This window comes from Amblyomma americanum, chromosome 1 (genome assembly GCF_052857255.1).
Source record: "Amblyomma americanum isolate KBUSLIRL-KWMA chromosome 1, ASM5285725v1, whole genome shotgun sequence".
Lineage (NCBI taxonomy): Eukaryota > Metazoa > Arthropoda > Arachnida > Ixodida > Ixodidae > Amblyomma > Amblyomma americanum.
This window is the reverse complement of record NC_135497.1, coordinates 21716902-21741345: the sequence shown is the minus strand read 5'-3', so window position 1 is coordinate 21741345 and position 24444 is coordinate 21716902. Positions and strand designations below refer to the sequence as shown.

The following is a 24444-nucleotide window of genomic DNA, read 5'->3' as shown; positions in this document are numbered from 1 at the left end:
GAAGAAGTGTAGAGAAGCAGCACCCTGGCCCTGACTTCGTCCTTTTGCCGATTAATTACGCTAATTTCCGGGATCTTTCAAAGTTATCTCAAATTTCCAATTTCTCCACCGGATCCTCCTTGTCAGTTTTGTGCGATGTTCAGCGCAAAAATAAGGTTCTTATTATGAGGCTAATGTTAATGTTACGGAAAATAGATTAAATGCTATAGGTGACACCATCGAGAGCCTGTCGCTTGCATTAACCAGCCTATTGTGGTAATCGTTACAGTCGTTCCCTTTGCATCTAGCATAACCACACATTTCTGGAAGGTAGTATCTGGTCTTAAATGCCTTCAATCAGTGTCACAGTGAACAGCAGAGATGTTTTAGACCCGCGTACGAGCCTTGTAATAGCCCACAAACGCATATACGGCAGCGAAATGACCGGCTTAACATTCAGCGAATTGACGACAAAGATTATGGTCAAGTCAAAGATTGCCCATAAAGATCAATGTTTCCTGAGGCAAAGAACTTCAGCTCGTAAGGCATTGAATGGCCCACAGGGAGCTTGTCTGAACTTCTCTACAACAGCATGTGTGAACGACGAACCCTTGCCTCTTCACGCCGGATAATGTATACACCTTTTGCAGAGGAACTGAGGACCAAGGCTCGTATTCTGGTTCCTCCGAACTACGGGCGCACCATGTTCGGCGTGCTGGACGAGACCGGCACGCTCGAGTACGGACAGGTGTTTGTCCAGTACTCGAACGACATGCTGCGGTACAAGGTCAACGACCCTGCGACCATCCTCGAAGGTATCACAGCAACCTATTTTCGTGCTAGCAAGCATAGCGCAGCATTGTCTCGGTGCGTTTAGGCAGCACCTTTCATATTTTATTCGAAAGGATCCATTAATGTGAACTTGGTTGAAATGGTAGGGGAATAAAGTGCCCGAGTACATGCTTCGAAGGCATATGCAAACGTGCTGCGTGTTCGAGGGCTGTTGTCGCAGAAATATAGATTCTTGTAGTCGGATCTAAAAGTAGAATTCTCCGACGGTACTACCACGTTATTGTAGTCTGTATACATGAACGCACGTCTAGTTTTCTCGTGTGCTGATTCTGACCGAAATTATCTTGTTTTGGCCTCGCTTGCGAGCTCCTTCTCTGGTTGCGGCATTCTCATATCTGAAGCCGAAGCTAGGACTTACTAATGCTCAGTTGTCCAAGAAATGTCCCGGATATATCTTGTGAGATATCCGTGGTTTGCACGGATCGATGCTTCTATGTTGACAGCACCGGATACGCAATAGATATATACAGTGGTGAGGTACCCGTGCTTTGTGCGAAGCTAATCGCGGTAATCTTGAGGAACCGGCATCTGGAGCCGAAACAGCATACTATACTCGCCGCCAGCTTAAATGCCTATCTCTCTCTCTCGTGAGAGCGTGGTAAGACTGCGCATGGGAAAGCCTTGCGCGTCGCCCTCGTAGCTTCACTGCATAGCCACAAAAAGCTGTCCGCGAGTATATCCATTTTATTCATTGGCTTGGAATGAAAGGACTATTCTATTTTCGTTACATCGCACAGACGAGCCGAAAGGTTGACGCATGAGATTGTTTTTTTTCACCTGAATTTTCAGCCGCACTTTGCATTAAAGTCACTGAGTATTCCATGCACGGTGGGATACGCAGGCGACGTGATCGTGACCAAGAACCCGTGCATGAACCCGGGCGACATCCGGAAGCTGGAGGCTGTGAATGTGCCGCAGTTGCATCACGTGCGCGACTGCATTGTCTTCCCTCAAAAGGGGGAGCGGCCACACCCCGACGAGATGGCCGGTACGCACCCTTCCTGGCGCGCTCCCTGTTGACACTGTGCTATGCGGATACGGATGTAACCGTCGCTCTCTGCGCTTGTGACGGATAGCGTGCCTTAGTTTACGTGCGCGTTAGGTCAGGGCTCTGCCAAGGCCAGGACTCTGCGGGCTTTGACTGATGTATGTTGTGAGCACAGTCACAGCGTGAGAAAAAACGTACTGTGAGGTTCCATTACAGAGGTATAAAATATTTCTCAGTTTCTCATTTCGGCGTCGCAACTATTCCTCCACTCACTGATCTCCGTTTAATTGGGTCATTAAGCAACGCCCTTCGCCATCACTGCTTTGACAGACGGCCGGACGCAGCTTGTTTCCAATGGTACCCCTTAATGTGGTCTCTACCTGTGCTTAGGTTCTGACCTGGATGGTGACGAGTACTCAGTGCTGTGGTACGAGGACCTCATCTTCAATAACAACTGCAATCCTATGCACTACCACAGCGACCCGCCAAAGGAACGAAAGGCGTCCATTGGGGTGAGCAATATTGCTTATTTTGTGGTCTCTTAGTCTGCTTAGTCTTAGTCTGGGGGGTGGGGTTGGGGAAGGGCTACATAATTCTGGATAAACTATTTTAGGTGCTATTAGTCTAGTTGTACCGACTGCAGTGTTGTCTATAATGAAATATATTCGAAATTTTTCAGCTACATCAGCGGTGGAATACGACGAAATCTGGATTGTCGCTGTATTTTTAACATTGATCACAAATGGGTTGTAATGGAGTATTAATATGCTTGATGCGGCCTTTTGGTTCGAAAAGAGGCTGTAGTCGAGTTTTGGTTCCATTGTACAATAGACTGTAACAGCGGTGAACCTATTGTCTACGTTCCGAAATTTTACTTCCGTGTAGAAAGCAGAAATAAAGGACTCCTGGCAGCTCATTTTTCGCTCGCAAGAGGCAATGCTCTTTGCTCAATGGTGACATTGCCTTGCAAACCTTGCGTCTTTTTGACCATTTTAGATTGAGAGCGGTGGCTTGACCATCGGACTGTGTCCATAGTTGAATAAGACGAGCTGTCGGGCTAATTGTATCATGTTGGTTAACCAGTATGTGTGTCTTGTTGAGTATTGAGGTTTACTAATATGTGTGTCCAGGATGTTAACCATTATGACTGTGCGCAGCTAAGTCGACACAACCAAACCGATCCAAGCAGATGATTATTCGCTAAGGAAATCATCCAAAACTTTCTTATGAACAAACTTGTCTGAGTTCCGGTGAGATGCGAGTGATGACGTCAAGAGAGTGTGCAGCATGGCTCACTTTAAATAATGACACCTTTGTGTAAGAAAACAAGCACATGTAACGCATTGCCGCGGCTTTGCTAGTATATACGTAGTTGACTGGGAGGGGACGGCTGCTAAAAGTCTACATTTCTCGCCGGCTCAAAAGTAAAGTGAGCAGCACAGGCCTAAAAGGTTCCCGCTTGTGCTCGTTCCCTTAAAGGTGCCACCAAATATTTTGCACACGTGTAAAGACCCTGACCTTCAGTTTTCAGACGAATGTAAATGGACGGGGCATGAAATCTGTATATCCTCCGTCTCACGAGAGAACTTGCCATTCGTTTACGGTGGCCACAGGTCCAGGACATGGTGGACTTCTTTTGCCAGTACATCAAGGGTGACAAGATCGGCCTGATTGCCAACGCGCACCTCGTCTGGGCTGACATACTGGACAGCGGCATCAACTCGCACCGCTGCCGCGAACTGGCACGCAAATGTGCCGTCAATCTTGACTTCGCCAAGTGCGGTGACCTCAAGGGCTTTCAGAACTCTGAGAAGCCACCCATGTACCCGGACTTCATGGAGAAGCTGGACACGAAGAACACCTACTGTTCGCGCAAGGTCCTCGGGCAGCTCTACCGAAATTGCAAAAAGGTATACTTCCGCGTTTGCCAACTTTGGCTCAGGCGACTGCAGTTACTCTTATGGCGAAAACGGCGGAATTAAACAAAAAACTCTGCTTGCGAGGATAGTGCAGTTCATAATGCACACGTCTCTTCCGAAACTCGTGCTTGCTCCTGGCTTGTGTTGTTTGGCGCTGCCTTTACTCCCTGACTACTCACTCAGGTTTTAGATCTCAGGGCCTCATCTGTGACTGTTCCAAGATGTTTAGGTTTCTCGTTTTCAAATGAGCGACAGGACTTCTGAAAGTGTCGATGTTTGCTTCAAAGCTGGAATCTGCAAGATCCCAGTTTGAAAACGCTTGAGCAACGTTGCATCAACCTGTAGCTTAGGGCCACTGGAGCTCTTGCATGAACCTGTCGGTCTTTACGCAGGTTCAATTTATAACATAACATCAACTATGACAGAGCCGTGAAGCTTCTGACATGAAGGTTATATGTTTTCATGAATGATCGCATGTCGATCATTGCATAAGCAACTAATTTTTTGCGGCCGTGCTTTTTACATGATATTTAGCAATATATTTGACGGTCGGAACTGAATACGTTGCTCTATGTACATAGCACATAGTATATTCCAGATATACCCCATGGCTGCTTCTGGCGATGTACTTTGTACATTTTGTTCATCGACAGTGACGAGTAGAACTGTAGCGTTTGTTTGTATTCGAGATGCTCAAGAAGTCCGTTGAACTCTGGCGGCCTGTTTGGGTTTTTCGTTCTGTGTATCATTGCTGGAGCACCAGCCATCAGGGTGCAATTAATGAGCTTCTTTACTACATGCCAGTGTTGCTAGGTAGAAGCGTTTTGACTTGTTTAACCTGCCCTCGGTTGCTCTCTACCGACTACCGTTCAGTATTATCACGGGGAAAATCTAGTCACTTGTCGCATCTAGCAGTAGTTATGAGGTCTCAGGACCAGTGCTCCTCGACTATCGGGGACCAAAGTAACTGGCCTGTCCCTCGCGCCGAGGATCGACACCACCAGTGCGCAGTCATGCGCGCTCGCATGCAATGTGGCACGTTTGTGAACTTGAAAAAGGAGGCCAGTTAATTTTTGTCCCCGATTGTACGTTCACGGATGCTGTTTGCATTGTTTAGTCTTGATGTGCTGAATGTGCGCAACACACTGTTGTGTCATCCTTGTGTGGTTCCGATGAACAGGTTGAACTGAGCACCGAGTGCCTTGAAGTGGTGGAAGAGAGCCTTCCGGACCCCCGACTGCTGCTCGAGGGAAGAGAACAGTTCCTGAAAGAAGCCACGTCCGCCTATAAGCGGTACACTTTAATGCCTCTGAACATTACACTATACGAAGTGTGTTGCACTAAAGGAGATGGCAGAAATTGCACCCTTTATCTTATTAGGCCAATGTGCTCTGACTACTGTGGGGTAAAAATGCGGTCATAAAACCATGGAAATCACTTGTCGTATTAGGCCTCTCTCAGTTAGTTGAAGCACAGACTGCTTCGGAGCCGTGGGTTGTGAATAATCTGTTTTTGCACTAGCGAGGCCTGTAAGGAATTAAAATAGCACGTGGGGAAATATTACCCCAATTTAGTGCTCACAGTTCTATTTCATTGACAAGTTTTTGTTATTTAACAGTCTCTACGGTAATACCAAGTCTCTATAATAGCAGGCAACAGCAGCTTCATACTGACCTTACCACAACTGTTTCAACGAAGGGTGCTGAATATTCATAATGACAACTTTATATACCATGGAGAGTACACAGCTTCTTGCAACATGTTGAAGGTCTTAGGCATTCAACAATTAGCGCCTTCTTTTATCCCCCGGCAGGAAACACGGCGTAACTCAATGGGAATATATTAAACTTGTAATATTGTGAAAACTGGAGAGTCCTGAGAGATTCTGCTCGAACATAGTTATTATCGTGGCCGACTCTTTCTTCTGGCTGGAAACTCTGACCTGCAAAAATGCTTCGTGACCTCATGCCAACTATTTTCGACAGCCGTAGAAAAATAATGGGATGTACCGAACGACCAAAATTTCCTTGCTCATTTTCATTTTTTATCTCCACATGGTTGCAGCCGTCCGAACTAGGACCGTTTGTTAAAAATTCCCGTGCTTGCTCGCATCACTTGTACAGTTAAGTGACAGTACCTTATCGTTTTCGGTTGCTTGCATTTTCCATTACTTGCACCACCTGCACATTTCATTGACAGTACACCATCATATTCCGTTTCTGTCAGCTTCATAGTTCAGTGATAGTACCTCATCCTTTTTAGTGGCCTGCATCACCTTCACAGTTCTTCTTTACCTCAGTAAACATGGCACATACCCACGCGGGGGGGGGGGGGGGATTGGCCAAGGTGTAGTGGCATAAACAAAGAAATTTCCACGGGAGATTACGACAAAATTTTAGCACCAAGCATGTATTTTGAAAAATGTATCAATAAAATTGACGGAATAATATTTAAGGTAAATAACACAGTATTTTGGTGAGAAAAAGAAGAGCTCGAATAATATTAAAAGAATTAGCAAATCAACCTACCAGTTGCAATTATCTATTCATGGAGAATCCCAAAAATTGAACCCAATGCAAATCTTTTGGCGCTCGCACCAAACGATAATAACTTTGGCAGAGATAACGGGAGCCCTAACCTGGAGAGAGGGACCTCCAGGTAAATCTTTCTCTGAAGTGCGAACTTTGTACAGTAGAGGAGAAAATGGTCTAAACAGATTCAACCTCCCCGCATTAGTCACATGGGTTTTTCGGTGTCAACCCACACCTGCATAGATATAAATTCAAATTGGGAATCCTGCACCGCAACCGCGTCATATTTACTTACACAGCCTGGTTTTACATGAACGGACTTTCCAATTATATGCTAAGTGCTGATAATCAGTGTTATTTAGTAGGGGATCATGTAACCTGGCTGATATGTGTTGGAACCACTGAAACCTGGAAATCGCCAGCAGGCTGACATTCGGGGCATATAAGCGTCAATGAGCCGTCAGGAGCCGACCTTGCTACGTAATCAGCCACCTCATTTGAATGAATACCTGTATGGCCAAGGACCCAGACAAAACGGACATCCTTCAAAGTGCATGGGACAAAAATCGCAGGAAACGGCTCAAAAAATCTTTTTTGAAGTTTCAAGGGAGACAAACTGACAAACAATCAGCGAGGATATTAACGTCAGACACATGACATGGAATTTTGTGCAGGCTCATTCCAAGAGCCAAAAATTCCACAAAGAATATAGGAATATAATCTGGGATGCGGACAGAATAGCTCCATGCCAGAAGCTGTGAAAAGATGGTAACTGCAGCTTTTTGGCAATTGACGGAGGCGTCGGTAGAAAGCACCGTATGATAGGGGTATTCCTCTATGTGATCAGAGAGAAGACCATTTAAAATGTTTGCTGGCATGTGTTTTGCATGAGATGGGAAGATGTGGTCAAAATGGAATTCCACAGCTGCCGGCGTGTCATCAACCCACTGGAAAGAACTGCGATCAACAGCAATCGGTGTTAAAAAGTTCTGTACTAACATAATTTGTGGCATTTGATACCGTGGCCAATGATGAGAAAAGAATAAGGCCGGCTGAGACACAAAAATAGGAGTGCTGACATTAGTCACCGGGTCCATCGACTTGAGGAAGGTTCGCACCGTGAATATTTGAAAGCGGGAATTTAGATCAGGGATATGAGCTTCCAGATAAAGCAGGGCGTTTGAAAATTATTTTGGGAGGCCAAGGCAGAGACGTAGAGCTCGCCTTTCTAGTAAGATTAAGGATTGAATCTTGTAGTTTGCGCTACCAGAGAACAGAATGCAACCAAATTCAAGTATAGGTCTTACGTAGGCTTTGTATAGTAACAATAATGTGTCGCGGCGCATCCCAAACTTTTTAATGGCGATTCTTGTCAGCCGGCCTGGAGCGCGTTCTCCTTTAAGAAGGCTCCAATCTAATGCAGGGTGATCAGTAACACCTAGATATTTTACGGATTCCACTTGTGGAATCAGGTTAGAGGGATGGACTAATGAAATGTGCAAAGGCGTGTCTGGAGGAAATACCAAAACGCTGCATTTGTCTACATTCAGGGTTAAATTATTACCCTGCAACCATACTCTAAGAGCATCCAAATATCCCTGCAGAATCTGGTAAAGCAAATGGATATCCCTGGACGAGGCGAAAAAAGCTATGTGATCTGCATACATCACAGATCAGGACGAATGGACGAATTATATCAGGACGAATGGGGATGCCACTGAGCAAAATATTAAAAAGCAGCGGGGATAGCACCGATCTTTGCGGAAAACCTCTTCATTGATAATATGTATTAGAACATAGGGTTCACTCAGTGCAATAAAGGTATATGTCCTTGAGAAATTCAGATATGCACGCATAAATGCAGGTTGGAGGTTGTTACTGAGCAAGTCTGTTAAGCAAAAAGTATGTTCTACGCTGTCATAGACCTGTGCTACATCAAGAGGGCCCAAAGCTGAAACTTCCCTTCTGTGTAGCGAAAGCCGAATTCTGCTCTCTAGATCCACATGTGCGGACCATATAGAGCATCCGCGGCGAAAGCCAATCTGGGCTGAGCTGAGACCATTGACGTCATGAATATGTTTTGTGAAGTGACTGTGCACTGTTCTTTCTAATAATTTGACTAAGTTTGAAGTCGGCTCAATTGGCCAAACATTATCTAAGACGTATCCTTTTCCTGCATGTTTCATGAATAAAATCATTTCCGCTGTCTTCGAAATGTTTGGAATCGATGCATTTTCCAACGAAGCATTGACCATATCTAAGAGGTAGCTTGTAAAATCTTGGGGTAAAATTTTAATCGTACCAACAGTGACACCATCTGGTCAAGGAGCTGCAGGATGCGACATTGCCAGGACTGAGAGGAGCTCTGATGCATCAACCTCGGTATAATCCGAAGATGGTGAGATTGTGCACAAAGGGACGTTTCTCTGCATCTGGAAGCGTAATGGCAATCCCTGAGCAATACGCTCCACGGTTTCCTGAGCCTTTGTGGTGATAACACCGTTGAACTAGTGAGGACAGAGACTGCTGAACTCTTGTTATGCGCCATGAATCTATACAGGGCCTTCCGATTGCGAGGATTTGAAAGTTATGTGTTTAAATTTTGGTTATGTTCCTCCTTGGCTTTTGCAGTTGTTCTTTTGAAAGATGCTGAGAAGAATTTGTAACTAAACCAGTTAGCTGGACTCTGGTTGCAGAATAGCCGCTGCCAGGCCGCTTTTCTGCGACGATAGGCCTTCTCACTTTCTTCTGTCCACCAAGGAGACGGCTGTTTATTAGAGACTGCTGTGGGTACAGCGAATATTGAGAGGTCTACTGCATTTTACAAAAATGAAACCATCTGCTGAGCTCTGTCTTCCCGGCTTGTACTATAGAGTTAAATGAGGAAGACGTCAGATTTTTATAGATATGGTGGTTGACAATTTTATGGGTTACACAACTAGCTTTGAGCGGAGATAACCGGATAGTGAATGTTATAGGAAGGTGATCACTAGATGTACCCGAATCCTCTGTCGACCAGTCAGTCACCTCTAGCCTACCTGCTGATACTGTTAAGTCAATGGTAGAGCGAGAAACCCCTCGCATAAAGGTTATTTCTCTAGAATTGCAGCAGCGTACAGAATTTGCAGACAGCCACGAACAGAGAAGCTTGCCACAGGAATCAGTACGACTTCCCAGTCACCATGGTGAGAGTTAAAATCCCCTGCGATGGCTGCACTGCTTGTGCCTGTCACCAAGCTGTCTAAAGAGTCTGTCCTCTGTGCACCTAAAGGAAAATAGAGGTTAGCAATTGTAATATCGACGCAATGCGGAAATAAAATTTTGATCGCTAGAAGGTCACAGTCAGGGAGAATTTTCTTAGAGATAGATGCCTGATGACACAAATGTTTAGATAGCATGGTTACCATCCGCCTCCCCTGCCAACATTTCGATCTGACCTGAAAACTCGAAAGTTCCTCATTTAAAACGATTTACAAGGTGATAACCAAGTTTCTTGTAGAAGCACAATATATCAGGTTTATGTTTGTGAATAAGTATATCTAGATCTGGAAGAGAAGACAATACGGATCGGCAATTCCATTTTAACACTTTAATACCTGCCATGATTAATGACCAATTGAAGAGGTAGAAACCGTCTCTTTAAGGATGTAAACATGGGGAAGAAGTTTGGGTGGTCCTTTTTTAGCTTTCATCTGTGGAGAACTAGAATTAGTGACGAGGAAGCAAGGCGCTTGAGCGTAGGGCACGACATTTCGACATCTGTGTGCAGGTGTCAGTGCGACATGCACTGCTAGGAACAGAGATGTTAGGTGGGACCTGGGGTGCATCAGGAGGTGATTTTGAGTGGTCCTGCACAAGCTGAAACAGATGCAGACGTTGCTGAAAGGACGGTTGTTGATGGTGACACAGATTGAACTACAACAAACTGAGGCACCGCCTCAGAAAATGTGTTCAGCATTCTCTCAACCACATCATTTAGGGCTTTTTACACTGTGGTCACAGTTGAGGCAGTCAAGTTGGACTCACTCTCCCCAACAGAAGCGCACACACGACTAGCGTATGAGACTTTCCTGTTAAGAGCAGCGTAGGCATCGACTCTAGAGCACTGGTTCTCTTTGATAATGTCCAACAAGCTACGCTCTTCACTACGTTTTGCGCAGTTGGCATCATCAGCTGAGTGAATGGTGCTGCAGATGCAATGAGGCGGCTCTGAGGTGCAGTTATCAGCAGAATGACCTTCTCCATATAAACGGCAGGGGGTCTCCGACTTGAATGCTTTGCCGCTATGCCCGAACCGAGAGCAGTTGATGCATTGAAGAGGGCGGGGTTCTAGTGGGTCCACAAGGTAAACAATTGGCCAGATTTTAGTTCAGAAGGGCAGGAAGAGCCAGCAAAAGTTGTTATTACAGATTCAGCAGCAAGACGTGAGCCATTTGCCTCTCTACTACAGCGGTAGACTGAAAGGACCCCAAGTCCTGCATCCGGAAATTCTTCTAGAATTTCGTGCAGAAATGGTGCTGGGTCAACACCACGTACGATACCATTGAAACATGCAAGGTGTTCAGCAATGAATGCTTTCACCGGCAATGAGCTGGAAATTTTGCACTAAAGCAAGTTAGCAACACAATAGGCGCCTGAGGGCTTGCACACAATGCCTGAATGGCCAAATTGACGCATTTCAGAGATCTGCAGATAATGGACTGTCAATGGTCTTAGCTCCTGTTGACTTAGTTTGGGTGTTTTCATTTTGTTTGCACCCTCACCGATTGGGACGAGAACCACGGGAATTGCATCAATGCCATTTTTTGGAAGGACTCAAGCGGCAGGCTTTGGGCTGGCAAGCTGGCAAACCAAGCTGCCAACCTTTCACCTGGGGAGGTCAACGACATCTTTCAGCAAAACGCACCGTCAGATTCACATGAACTGTGCCTTAACCTACACCTTGGCCAAAACCCCCTCACATAGTGCGGGCTCACCAATGATGAACAAGCCGGAACCACCAGGAGAACCAGAGAACAGCAGCTGCCAGCAAAACACATCAGCCAAGCAAACTTCTTCCTCCCCGTTTCCAGTCACAAATCACAGTTCAGTGACAGTGCTTCATCCTTTTTCATTGCTCCAGGTATGCAAAGAAGATTCGGGCACTGCTGAAGTCGTACCGGATCGAAACCGAAAGCGAGGCTTTCTCCGGGGCTGTGTCCAAGCTCAGCAAATATATGAAGGAGAACGACCCTACGGACATGGCCATGGTGCTCGAGAGCCAGGTCGAGCATGTGGTGCGCCGAACGCGCGAGGAGTTTTTCTCTGAGCAGCTCGACGAGGCTCACGAGAAGCTTAAGGCCTCCGCCTGGTACCAGGTGAGGCGTACTGCGCTTTCAATCTGGTATTCAGCTGTGCTATCGTCAGTGCATATTGAGGGAAGCTGGGCATTCGAACAAACGAGGCGAAAAAAGATATGGCTCATGAACGCAACGATAAAGGCAGCCGCTTTATAATCTTGACAACGGTGTTGTAGTCGTTTCACTTTCTTTGTCCTTCGCTTTGTTATTTAGCCATATGTAGAACTTAATGGCCGAAATAACATCTCAGGGAGGAATACCAGCACCCGCAGATTTAACGCGGATGGTGAAGCATGTGGCTTGGAGGACTGACCGCAGTGCCACGGAGCGTTGGCCGTTATGTCTGAGACCATGTTGCACAGTGTGTTTGCAGCGGCTGACGATAACGGGTGGCCATAGGATGGCCTGCCGTCTCTATCGTCGTTAACGGTGCTGATGTCACTCGAAGAGACACGCTCGATAAATCGTGTTAAGCTTGCGGGCGGTGTCACAATGCAAGATAGGAGATATATCTGTATTACAAATTAACTTTCATTTGCGGTTGAGTGTGCGTGTCTGCGTGTGCAAAAGGAGCCGATGTCACATCACGCCCTTAAAGGTGGAGGTGCAGTGTCTCCGCAAAATTTTCAGCGTCTTTTGAAGACATTTCACTGCGATGTATGTTTTGCCAAAGGTCCATGGTCTTGCTTCGGCGTGTTTCGTTCGACGCGACTGCACACTGAACACCTTACGGCGACTAGTTTAAGGCTAACACCTTGTGGAAGACACATTGTAAATGTATTATGCCGTGTCGGGGAGCAGGTGACGTACGAGCTTCAGTCCTCCGAAGGTGGCATCCAGAGCTTCCCCTGGGTGGTGTCCGATGTGCTCATGCGCATCGTGGTCAACACGTCCTCTTGCCTCCCTGAGCCGGCATCGCGCAACAGCTTCTGCCAACGACTCGGGGCGCTGCTGCTTGGCCTGCCGCACCCTGGTGGCGGCGACCAGGACGGCACACAGCACGGCGACACGCAGGTGCTGACCAACCTGCTCAGGCTCATGTACGACTGGATCGACTCCAGTCGCGAGTTTCTCTTTGTCAAGAACACAGAGGAGTTGGGCGTCTACAAGAGTATCATGCGCGAGGCCTGTTTTAAGGTGCGTGATGCCAGCAAAAAAGCTGCGTTGGGTGGATTTCCTGGGCTACGAGACCAAAGAGTAGACCTACAAGCTAGAGGGCTTGGCTCCTTTATGTGCTTCGTGCATAAGGCTCTTTTCTGCATCGCCGTTTGCTGGCTAGAGTTCGCCATCCAACGGCCGTATGAAGCGGGGTAGAGGCAGCAATGTGGTTCGCCTGTTTGAACAAAACTCAGTCTGTTTTTTAAACATAAACGTAGCATACAGCTACATGTGGCAGCTTTGAAAGGAGGCGCCATGCGCTGTTGTATGGGAAGCTTGCGAAGTGCTGGCATTTTGTTTCGTGTTCTGATATCACAGCTGCGTCGATGGTCTACCAGGATGATGATGACGACCTTGTAACTCGGTATAGGCGCCAATTTGTGTTGTGTGGTATGAATATAACGTTTTAACATAGCACCCACGTACTGCGCATGTACCGGATGAGCTGCACTTGGCCAGCGGTAAAGTAGACGCACCTGCATTAGACAATCGGCTGGTACGATCACGACTGGGATAGTACGTCTCCGCTGTCATAACTGAGTAATAACGAGCAGTCATTCTACACTGACGATTTCTCCTGCCTTATGTTCGGCTTTTTTTCAAACAACATTGAAATGTGCACGATCGGGCACGTAACCTGGATTGAGGTTTATTTTGTGAAAATCCCGAGAGCTTAAGTAGGCTGAGAGGGTATTTACAAGCTCCTTCAAGACATTTCGCACGCTCCCAGTATGAAGTGAAGGCGACTCTATGTGGTAACACAGTAAGCGAATGTCATCGCTCTACCAAGAAAAACGTATTCGTAGATAAATGCACTTAAATATTGTGTGCCATCCTCAGCGTGGGGGAGTTATCGGTGGAGGCTCACTACTCACCTCCCATCACAGGTGTCCCGCTCCATCTCGGGGGACATGCCGCCGCACAAGCTGGTGATCCTGTGCCTGCGCTTTGCGTGCGCATGGTGCCTCAAGATCTTCCAGGGCGGAAGCGACGGGGAGGTCATCTCCAAGGAGTGCCGGCGCCGCTACCGGCTGGGACACCTGGCCCTGATCACGCTCAACCGACTTTCCATGTCCGGCAACCTTGCCTACCTGCGCAGGGCACCCGAGGGGTGTCCCTCCACAGAGCTGATCAGGTATATTTCACACCTTTCTTCTAAACAGGAGTGACGTCGCTTGAAGAACTGAATGAATCCAGTGACGTCAAGGTGCATTTGCCCTTAACGCTGTGACGTTACCGAACTCGCCTGTGAAACCTGTGAACAACCAGTGTTTGGTGCTTTCCGGTGTCGCCGACATCATCAGGAATGCATATGTCCGGGTTGGCCAGGCAATCCTGACATCGAGGCGCACTTAAGCCTCAGATGGAGATTGAAACTGCCTGTACAAAATTATTTGCAAATAATTATTGTCTCTGTGCAGCGGTGGGTCGAGCTCATTGTCATGATTACTAGGCCTGTGGACCCCTTTCAAGGCAAAGAAACTGACACAGAATTTTTTCTGTTACCCTTTAAAGGGGAGAACAATCAAAATACGTAGCAGACAGCTTCTAAAGATTTCCAGGCAGCAGCGGAGGCATCGATTCCTGTTTTGAGCAAGGGTACTGCTGGGAATTCTGTACCAGTAATGCTCCTCTCTTCTATTGACTCAAACCCGGAATTGGTCGTTAAGCATTCGCGTCACCTTTGTTGAGGGCTTACGTTGTGCTCATGTTCTACGGAACCTTAACGTAGAACACCAATGACACAGGAAAGACGTCCGTGAGTCTGTGAACATTTTTTCCGTGCGCACCGCTACATGCTTACGCAGTTCACAAGGAGTCTAAGGAGAGCAAAGATGTAGGCCAATTGGTGAGGCCTAGTTGCTTGGGAATACACTGCACATTCATCAGATATTGCATCAATCGGCGATAATCGTCATATATTCATTAGCCTCCTCAATGCCTTGCTTTCATGCTTTCCTTGAGGTGTTTTCTAACGAAACGCTAACGAACCGTGCCATGAGCCCCAATTGGCAGGCTGTGTGACTGCCATTTGTTACGTGTGTACGTTACCTGTATGCTTGGAGAAGTGCTATGAAATCGGCATACGCCGTCTCAGTGCCATTTATTGAGGAAGTTAAGAGAAACAGCCACTGCATGTTTCGCAAATCCAACCTGCGAATTTACAGCTTTTTTAAAGCACCCTTACTCGCAGTGCATCGATATTTGTATTCACCGCAGTATCCTGAAATGCGTTAATAGTAGTCTGTCAACCTGTTGGCTGTCCCCAGGATTTACATCAACCGGGAAGACGAAGAATTCTTCGAAATCCTACGCCGCTACGAGGACATCATCAAGAAGATCATGATGGACTGGTCCGGCGTTGAGGACATCCAGTGTGACCTCAAGACGGACCGTATGGACGAGTGGTTTCTCCAGCTAATGGTCACCGGGAGCCGCTGGGCGCTGGAGCGCCTCAAGGAGATCGTTGTCTACCCGTCTTTCCGCGAGGTGCTTTTGCTCGCGTTCGAGCGGGAGAAGAACGCCATCGGTGGAACACTACAGTGATTGCCTTGATGCTTTGCACCGGCAACAGAATTTTTCTTGAAGGTGTCTAGGTTGGCAGCCCCCTAGCTAGGGGGCATGGTGAGGCTGTGGCCGGTTGGCGATGCTTCTGGAGGGCAGCTGACTTTCCCACTGTGTCTTTGGATTTGATTTTACTGTTGCTTTTTTGCTCTGCTGCTGCATGGGCTTCTGGTGTGTGGAGGCAGGCGGGTTGGTGATGGATGCATGGTTCTTGTGGAGGGCAGAGTAGGGAGGTCTTTGGCACTTCTTGAGGCTTCACATAGAGAAAATTTCTTGTCTTCATACAGATAACGCTGCCCTTAGTGCTATTGTTGCAAACTTTTTTTTACTTGGCAATTACAACTTCCTGGAAACGCCAATAAATGGCTACAGCGACGTGGCGTGTGTCCTTTCCACAGGCTCTGATAAATCAGAGCATAGCGACGGATTCATCGTGCGATTCAGTATCTTGGATCACCCACCGGTCACCCAAGATGCAATGAACGTGTTAAAGCATCATTTTCGGTGTTTTCTCAAATCCTCTTGCCAATATATTAGGATATAGATTTATTTGTTTATTTATTTATTTCAATAACTAAAAGGCCCCTGTGGCGGTAGAGAAGGAGTGGAGTGCATTAATAATATATTATCATAACACAGGAATTGCAGCTATTTAGCAGCAATAGAGGAATTGCGGCAAAACAGCGGCAATTTCATTTCAAATTTCGTTTGTTGCAGTGACAGTTTATACCGTTAAATGTATGGCATTAGTGAGTTGCATTTTCCCTTTCTCGAGTGGTCTGCTGATGTGCCTTCCAAAGGAGAATGCCAAAGCATAATGCCAAGAAAGTGAGCAGCAGGAGGGATACCCAGCGTGGATCATTGGGGATGTGGTTGAGGGGGAGCGGGTAGCAAGGCTGACGGACAATCCATGCGTGCTCGAAGTGCCTTCAGCCGACAAGGAGTCCGAGCTGTGGTAACTCAGGCTGGGGAGTAGGAGACAGGGAATGAATTGGTTGTGAGGAAGGTTTCCAGCCTTGCAAGGAGTTTTGAAAGAGTGAGCGATGAAGCTTTTACTGATGGTTTACCTTATGGCTGACATGCAACTACGAATGCCACATACACGAGTGGTGACAGCTTTGCTCTTATGCTGCATGCCACTGAAATGAACATGAGCTAAATGGGCTCCATACAAACATTTTGTGTTGTGTTTGTGATATTTTATGCACTTAATGAGCACACCAATATTTTTGTTAGTCATGAAACAGTCTTCTACGTACGTTTGTTGTGTAAAGTGTTTGCCCCTTATTTCTTATAGTGGTGTTGATGGTTTGTTCGGTTAAGAGTCTGGCTGTTCTTCTAAGAGACCTTTATGAATCTGCGCTGACCAAAGATAACGGTGGTGTGGAGGATGGTTTGTCCCCTGTCATTGCTAAAGCCTGTTCAGCCATTCGCCATGCATTGGGAATAAAAATATTTTGCAAAAGTTCTGGCTCTTGTCTGTGCTGAGAGAGTGGGTGGGCACACTCAAGCTTTATCCATGAGTATCATCATAAAGATCAGAGATTACTTAGCACCGTTAGGGACAAGTTGCCCCATTCGCCTCAGTTATGTTGTAAAACGATTTAAAGTTGCACTGAAGATGAATCTGAACTCAAGTTTTTACCACGGGAACTCTATCTACACGTTCTGGGCATTCTTAGAAACTTCTATTTATTGTCCTGTGCTGCCAATTACCCTAATTAAATCGAAATTAACGTGCCGGCTCGCGCCTTTTTTGAACTCAACGCGGTAGGGAGGAGGAGTCAACTAACGCGTCGAGTCTGCGGCGGCTTGTCTCTCTGCCATTGGTGGAGTGATACGTAAATCAGAGTCCACGTGTATATTTCCGCGGGCCTAATTTTCGGGTATATTGTCTGTGACTTCAACTGTTTATTCACAAAAACATAAAAAACTAAATAAAAGCGAAAGTGAGCTGCCACTGTACTCACTCAAAGGCACTCGACGCGTTGGTTAACTCCGCCTACCTAGCGCGTTCAGTTCAAAAAAAGGGGGGAGCCGGGACGCTTAATCCGATCTAAGTTTCTAAGAATGCCCGGGATGTGTAGATAGAGTTCCCGTGATAAAAAGACGAGTTCAGATTCCTATATAGTGCACCTTTAATTTCTGTGAATGCCTAATTTTCTCGTTTTGTCCAGAATCACATAAACAGCACATTGCAAAAAATTGCTGCCACGAATAATGTGGTAAAAAGGAGCACTAAGGAGCTTCTCACTTATCCTTTCCAAAATTTAGCACTCTCGAAATATTCCGGTATCGTGAGTTTGCCTGAATGTGTGAAATATTAACCTTGAGAAAAATGACTTGTTTACGGTATCTCATTTCGGAACATGAACATGGTGCTTGGTCCATTGTCTACTTTGGGCATTGCGCATGTTAACAGTGCATATAGCGCTCCTGCACATTCCTGCGTGGTGCACATAAATGCTAAGCGATGCAACATGCTGTAACATGGCGGATGCAAACCAACCTGCACATGATACTGCCATCAGAGTATCGATGGCAACTTCTGTTGCAAGTATAATAAATACTGTTGAAGGTTCTCATGTATGATCATAGGTTTTGGTTGCTGTAGTATCTGACCACTGCGGCAATGTTTGAGAGTTATATCCCAGCTGCAATAACCATATTTCAAATGAGGCAAAAATATATTCAAAAACCGGGGGGCACTCAAGCCTCACCATAAAGGTATAATGCGCAAGCTAATGGATCAATGCCCCATATATACAAAACTGGGCATCCTGTACTTAGCATTCATAGAACCCTGGGAGTACTCATACCACTCCTGGCGCAGTAGGGCAGCGGTTACGCAATGCGCCACTAACCTGTGAAGGCCGATGCTGCCACTGGTGGGACATGTGCGATCCAGGTTGCTCTTCTCAGCAGCCTCTCTCGACCAATAATTAATATAATTGCCACGGTGGGCAGTTTGTGCACAGTCCTGTGGGCATGTTGTGATGCCGCCACAAGGTGACATGACTTAGCTGGCCCACCCACCTTCTAAGTTGCTTCTCTGGGGATTTTTCGCTTACTGTGGCCGATGCCGACGTCGAATGTTCTGCCACATAAACTCCCTAAAGCTATCGCGTTAAAAGCACCTGTATTCTTATATTTCCGTGCACACTGCAAAACCCCATATGGTCAAAACAGTCTGGAGTACACCAATACATCTGCCTCACAACCGACTGTCTATTTTGGGCGCATAAAAAGGCAGTGGCCAGTAGCCTTCCCCCATCTGCTAGCAGACCCTTCTCGTCTGCCGTCAGTGAACAAAAGTACTTGTTATTACAATGTGCACAGGTGTAAAATCTCTTTGTTCATCTGCTCAGACAGCTTTTGCAGTATGAATCGTCTCTGGATACATTCAAACACGCCAGCATACTACAAAGACCGACATGCATCTTGCCTTCAATGTAAAACTTATATTTTACATCCACATGGTATTTATTCAATCTTGGCCCACGATGTAAGCGAGGCCCTATGCAGTTGAATGAATCCCTGTGCAGTGTGAACGCTTCTCGCGGTCGCTGAACCCAGCGATTGTCATGTGCCCTCTGGGCCTAAGCGGAATCATCTGGGTGCTCGCCGTAGCAGCAGTCCTCTGGGACGCGGCGGTCGTTGATAATAATAATAATAATTGGTTTTTTGGGGAAAGGAAATGGCGCAGTATCTGTCTCATATATCGTTGGACACCTGAACCGCGCCGTAAGGGGAGGGATAAGAGAGGGAGTGAAAGAAGAAAGGAAGAATTAGGTGCCGTAGTGGAGGGCTCCGGAATAATTTCGACCACCTGGGGATCTTTAACGTGCACTGACATCGCACAGCACACGGGCGCCTTAGCGTTTTTCCTCCATAAAAACGCAGCCGCCGCGGTCGGGTTCGAACCCGGGAATTTCGGATCATTAGTCGAGCGCCCTAACCACTGAGCCACCGAGGCGGGTGCGGTCGTTGACGACGAGGCTGACTCAGACAGGCTGAGGTTCGCCGATAGCCTCTTGATGGGCCGGTCCAGTTCGTTGAGCGCGTTGTGCAGCTGTCCCAGCAGCACATTGCGCTGGCCGCAGTTGCCGTTGTAGTCGTCCATGTCAACGGTCACCACGGCGATACTGCCCATACGCATTCGCTTGGCGAACAGCACCTGCGCGGTATTTGTCGACCATTAGCTGCCTTGCAGGCGTAAACACAAACCCGGAAGGCGTACCCGTCCGACGGCTCACTCACTTTGGCCTCGGCTGCTGAGCCCAAGGTTGCGATTTTGAATCCAGCTGTGTCGACCGCATTTAAATGAAGGTGAGAAACGCTAAACTGTGTGGCAGCTGTTAGCCCGTTTCGCGCATGTGGTGCTTCCACGTGGTTTTACTGGCCATGTGCAAAGTTTAGCTACCGCTGCGTTTAGCGTTTTTATGGATAGCATAAGAGTCCCATGTCCCCGCACTCACCTATGGTGTCACACCTTGCGATCAGCAAGGTAAAAAGTGGCACCTTAGCATATGCTAGAGCCACCTGCCAAGAACATAGAAGAGACAGCTGCGGCATGCCACTGTTGGCAGACGGCAGTGCAGAAATGAGCATCACCCTCTCCTCTTCCAGGGGAGAGGAGAGAAAGTCAGCAAGGTGACCGCTGTGGGAAGAACCTTGTCATATGCCACGGCTGGCAGGTGCAAAGTCATGCATGGCACCTCACAGTGATGTTCTTATGTTCCCGCATTGTCACAGCTTATAACGATTAGGTGTCCAAATTTTCGCAGCTCAGCGTAAACGGCAATTCTTTAAATGGTGTGTGTAACTAGTACAACTTAACGTGTGCATGACCTTCATTTGTCATGAAGTGTTTTTACACCCCCACAGCTGCTTTGAATGCGCTGTCGATCGTACCGTGCGTTTACCTCATTCCACATTAACACCGGTTCTTCCGCTACGAACAGCACACCACTGCGGTCACTGTAATGATTGTAAATGTGTCCTGTCTGTTGGACTCCCGTGCAGTGGCGACAGCGCTCTCTTTCTCGCTTCTATCTTCTGAAGTGCTTGTTCTTGACGCGCCGTTTCTCCTCTCCCGCAAACTTTCAAAGCGCGTCTCGCCAGCCGCCTCGAGCACGGAAGGTGGTGTGCCTCTCTTTCTTCCGCAGTGGTGAACGGTGTGGACGGCGCACGACGCCATTTTTTTGGTGGTCTTTTTACCGACAGCTCTCGCTGTAAACTGTCTGCTGTGCGACTGGGGGCCGCGTTAAAGAACCCCAGGGTGCCTAAATTTATGGAGCCTTCCACTGCAGTGTCCCTCGTAGCAAGAAATGAGACGCAGACAAGACAACTGAGCCACAAACAGCACTGTAAGAAGCTGCTAGCCAGGGGAAGCTCAATGCTGGCTCCTGTTATTAATTTCGAAGGTGCGAAAACTTTTTGCTGAAATCTTAATCAACCTCGCTTGTATTTCCTCTCCAGGAGGTAATATGTTGGTTTTATTTGTGTTTCCACCTCAGCTTCCTTCTTTTCATGGCTGATAGTATAGAGTTTGGGACTTTAAAGCTCATATAACTCAGAAACGTACCTTCAGGCCGTGAACGCAGCACAGTGACTTGCGCTTTCAGTTATGTGATGTGGCATCAACGTGTCAGCAATGCATTGGTCATGTGAGAGACGACGTGACAACCTAACTTTGTCTATACCCAGCTTAAGCATATCGCAATAGTGCGTGAGGGTAATTCCACTCCTGAACAGCTGCTCCAGCATACGTCCGCGAAAGCTTTATGGCCGTAATTCTGCGTTGCGGAACTTCAGATGCTACAATAACAAGACAGGGGTAAAGAGCACGGGGTATAGGTTACAGAATGCAGGTGACGATAAGGGAAGAATTGTGTAGGTTTTCGCTGTACACGTGGTCTCAAGCACGGCGGCCACTACCTGTGACGTGAGTGCAAGCCACCGCTCCGGAATGTGCTGATGCATGCGCCGCCCTGATTTTCAAGGCGTGCTTCACGGATATGTTTTACAGGCAAGCAGTAGATTGAGTGCGACGCTTCGGAAATCAGAAACATTGCGAGCTAGGATACGCGCACAGACGTTGTTCAGAATGGTGGCCTTGTTGTCGTAGCCAATCCACTGTCCTTTGTCCCGGTTGACGGCGATCTTGCAGTCGGCTTCCTTGTTCTACAGCGGCACCGACAGGTCGGAGCTGAATTCGAGGCAGATCTGCGCACGCGTGCACCGCATGCACGTGGTCAGTGGGCATCTTGTGTGCATAGACATTGTGCAAAAGCGCCGTGAGTGTGTGTAACTGTAGCACGTTTATTATGGTGGCATCTGGTAATACAGTGTTTAGCACCGCGCCGTACGGTGAGCACGCTAACTACGGTAATTACAACCGCACGGAAAATATGGCTAAGAAAGCATGGCGGCGTTAGCAACGACAACGCTTTAACATATTCACCTCTCCTATGCTCTCTACATAGTGAAGAGAAGTGACTTTGCCATAAGGCAGGCTATATCAGCCCTAGAATTGACAGTGCAAGGAAAACTACCGTTGCGCACGCATCTTAGCCGAATTATAGACCGGACGAAACGAAACCCTCCTGGACACAGATCCTCTACGGCCATTTTAGAAAGTGACAATCGAACCTTGTTATGACGAAACGGTTTATAACGAAAAATTGAATACGACTAAGCACTGGCGATTCTCCTTGGAAGCGCGGTCAATATGGGCTATGAAGAACCACTTCGTTAAAACGAGGTTCAGTTGTATATCTATCGATGATAAGTGCCATTTGCGGTGGTATTGTGAAACGTGCGAAGAAGCGATCAGTGGCCAAGGCGACGACCAGGATCGGTGGCTGCGTAGAAAAGACGCGACATAAGCACCTCGAAATAGACGAGAAGCCCGCGCTCGTCGATGAACGGTCTCGGGGGCGCGGGTCCACGGACGCTGGCTCGCAGCTCGTAGCTCCCAGTGTTGCGTAGCCTGTAGGCGTAGCCGAACAGCGACAGCTCCAGGGCTACGCGCTTCCGGGAGCGTAGCTCGCCGAGGAACGCCTCGCTCGCCTCCACCTGCGCGTCATGCATGCTACGTTGGATCAGTGCGTGGGTAAAATTGAAAATTGGTCTTTCAGTAAAAGAAATGGCACAGTGATTGTCTCGCATATCTCGGTGGACCCCGGAACCGCGCAGTAAGGGAAGGAATAAAAGTAGGAGTGAAAGAACAAAGGAAGAAAGAGGTGCCGTAGTAGAGGTCTCCGGAATAATTACGACCACCTGAGTATCTTTGAGGTGCACCGAAATCGCACAGCACACAGGCACCTTTGCGTCCCGCCTCCATCGAAACGTGGCCACCGCGGTCTGGTTCGAACCCGGGAAATCCGGCTCATTAGCCGGGCACTCTATCCACTAAACCGCCAGGGCGGGAAGTGCGTAGGTGCAATCCTTTAAACCTGCGCTTGCACAGAATTTCTGGGCTAAGCGATGTGGCGGATGGGCCACCTGCCACTTACTATAAGACGGACATCGCTCGCCATTTCCGTTTGCAGTAACGCATTAATAATCCGTGTGAAACCGGAAATCAGGCATCCACAGCTGAAACAAAATTTGTTCCTCGACTAATCTGTTCGTGTCGCTTGGAAGGTATGTAAGGTGAACAAAAAACAGTTGAAACGTATCCTGTTTTTCGCCTGTGGTGATTATGGCACTGCAGTATGGATGGGCGCACATTGGACTCCCAGAGATGCCTCTGACGCTTAAACTGTATTGCACAGTGGCTGCTTCGATTTCTTGCCAGCCGCTCGACCGCACTATTGTAGCAGTGCTAGTGGCCCAGTTGGAACCAGTCGACAGACGCGTGCTCTTTCTTTTCGTGCACCGAAATCACACAGCACACGGGCGCCTTGCGTCTTGCCTCCATCGAAACGCGGCCGCCGCGGTCGAGATCGGACCTGGGAACTCCGGATCAGTAGTCAAGCGCCCTAACCCCTGAGCCATCACGGCGGGGCAAACGCGATGTCAGTGCGCGTTAGATTCCAGGTTGTCGAAAATATTTCGGAGCCCTTCACTACCAACCTTTTCCTTCCTTTTCTCTGTCAGCCCCTCCTTTCCTGTTAAAAATCCCAGGTGGTCGTAATTATTCCGGAGCCCTCCACTACGGCACCTCTCCCTTCTTTTTTTCTGGCAGTCCCTCTTTTATCGCTTCTCTTACGGCGCGGTTCAGGCAAGATAACCGCCGGTCCTTAAGGATAACGGTGTGGATTCGAAGAGAAAGTAAGCGTAGCAGGGGGCGGCAGAAGGTTAGATGGGGGGATGAGTTTTAGAATTTTGCAGGCAAAGTGTGGATGAAGCTGGGAAAGGGCAGGGTTAATTGGAGAGACGTGGGAGATGCCTTTGCCCTGCAGTGGGTGTAGTCAGGCTGATGATGATGATGAATAAATTGTTCAGCCTTTGCCTTCTGTAGGCTCCTTGCTGTCAGCTCGATGACATTTATTCTGGCGCTCATTGATTGCCCGGTTTACCCGATATATTGTTTCGGACAAGAGGAGCATCGAAGCATGTCGATAACATTAGACGATGCGCAGTTAAAGCTTGCCTTTATATCGAACCTGATGTCGCCTGTCGCGTCTCTAACAGTATTGCCGCTCTTTAAATGATTTCATATGTCTTGCTGTGAGGACACATCTGCATGCCACGAAACGAGAGAATTGGCACTAAGAGCTATCGCTGCGAAATCGCATTATGAGCCCCTTTGAACAAGCACTCATCTATCAATACACGCCATCATGATCCAGCAGTACTGTTATCTTCATGATATTTATTGACATTAATAGCCATTGCAATCATCGACATCATCGCTTTGTCTGCTTGCCGGAAAAGCTGCTCCCGGTAGCTCGCGGCGTGTGGCAAAGGCGGGACACTTGTTTCTCTTGTCCTCTCCGTGTCTCCTCCCTTGGTAGTGTTCGGCATGAGCTTATAAGGAATGCTACGGACATGCACCACGCATTAGATATGTGAGAGACTACACTTGGTTCCTACAGGCGGGGCTAGGGCATCGGCGCTCGAGCCGAATAAGGCGAACGCCGGGTTTGAAATGTATTCAATCT

At 47.6% G+C, this 24444-nt stretch overlaps 1 protein-coding gene and 1 pseudogene across 1 annotated transcript in view; one reads left to right on the top strand and one right to left on the bottom strand.

Annotated features, from left to right (window-relative positions):
* The window catches only part of LOC144121016 (uncharacterized), a 31397-nt gene extending 15695 nt beyond the window's left edge, over positions 1 to 15702 (top strand). Inside the window, exons 12-20 of the mRNA XM_077653949.1 lie at positions 630 to 794; positions 1673 to 1819; positions 2210 to 2331; positions 3433 to 3729; positions 4919 to 5031; positions 11392 to 11626; positions 12410 to 12745; positions 13654 to 13901; positions 15037 to 15702. Of these exons, the coding sequence (XP_077510075.1) occupies positions 630 to 794; positions 1673 to 1819; positions 2210 to 2331; positions 3433 to 3729; positions 4919 to 5031; positions 11392 to 11626; positions 12410 to 12745; positions 13654 to 13901; positions 15037 to 15313 (1940 nt within the window). The 3' untranslated portion in view covers positions 15314 to 15702. The remainder of the gene's footprint in view (positions 1 to 629; positions 795 to 1672; positions 1820 to 2209; positions 2332 to 3432; positions 3730 to 4918; positions 5032 to 11391; positions 11627 to 12409; positions 12746 to 13653; positions 13902 to 15036) is intronic.
* Positions 15703 to 17746: 2044 nt separating this feature from the next.
* LOC144120959 (chitinase-3-like protein 1) lies at positions 17747 to 22426 on the bottom strand (annotated as a pseudogene).
* Between the last annotated feature and the right edge of the window lie 2018 nt (positions 22427 to 24444).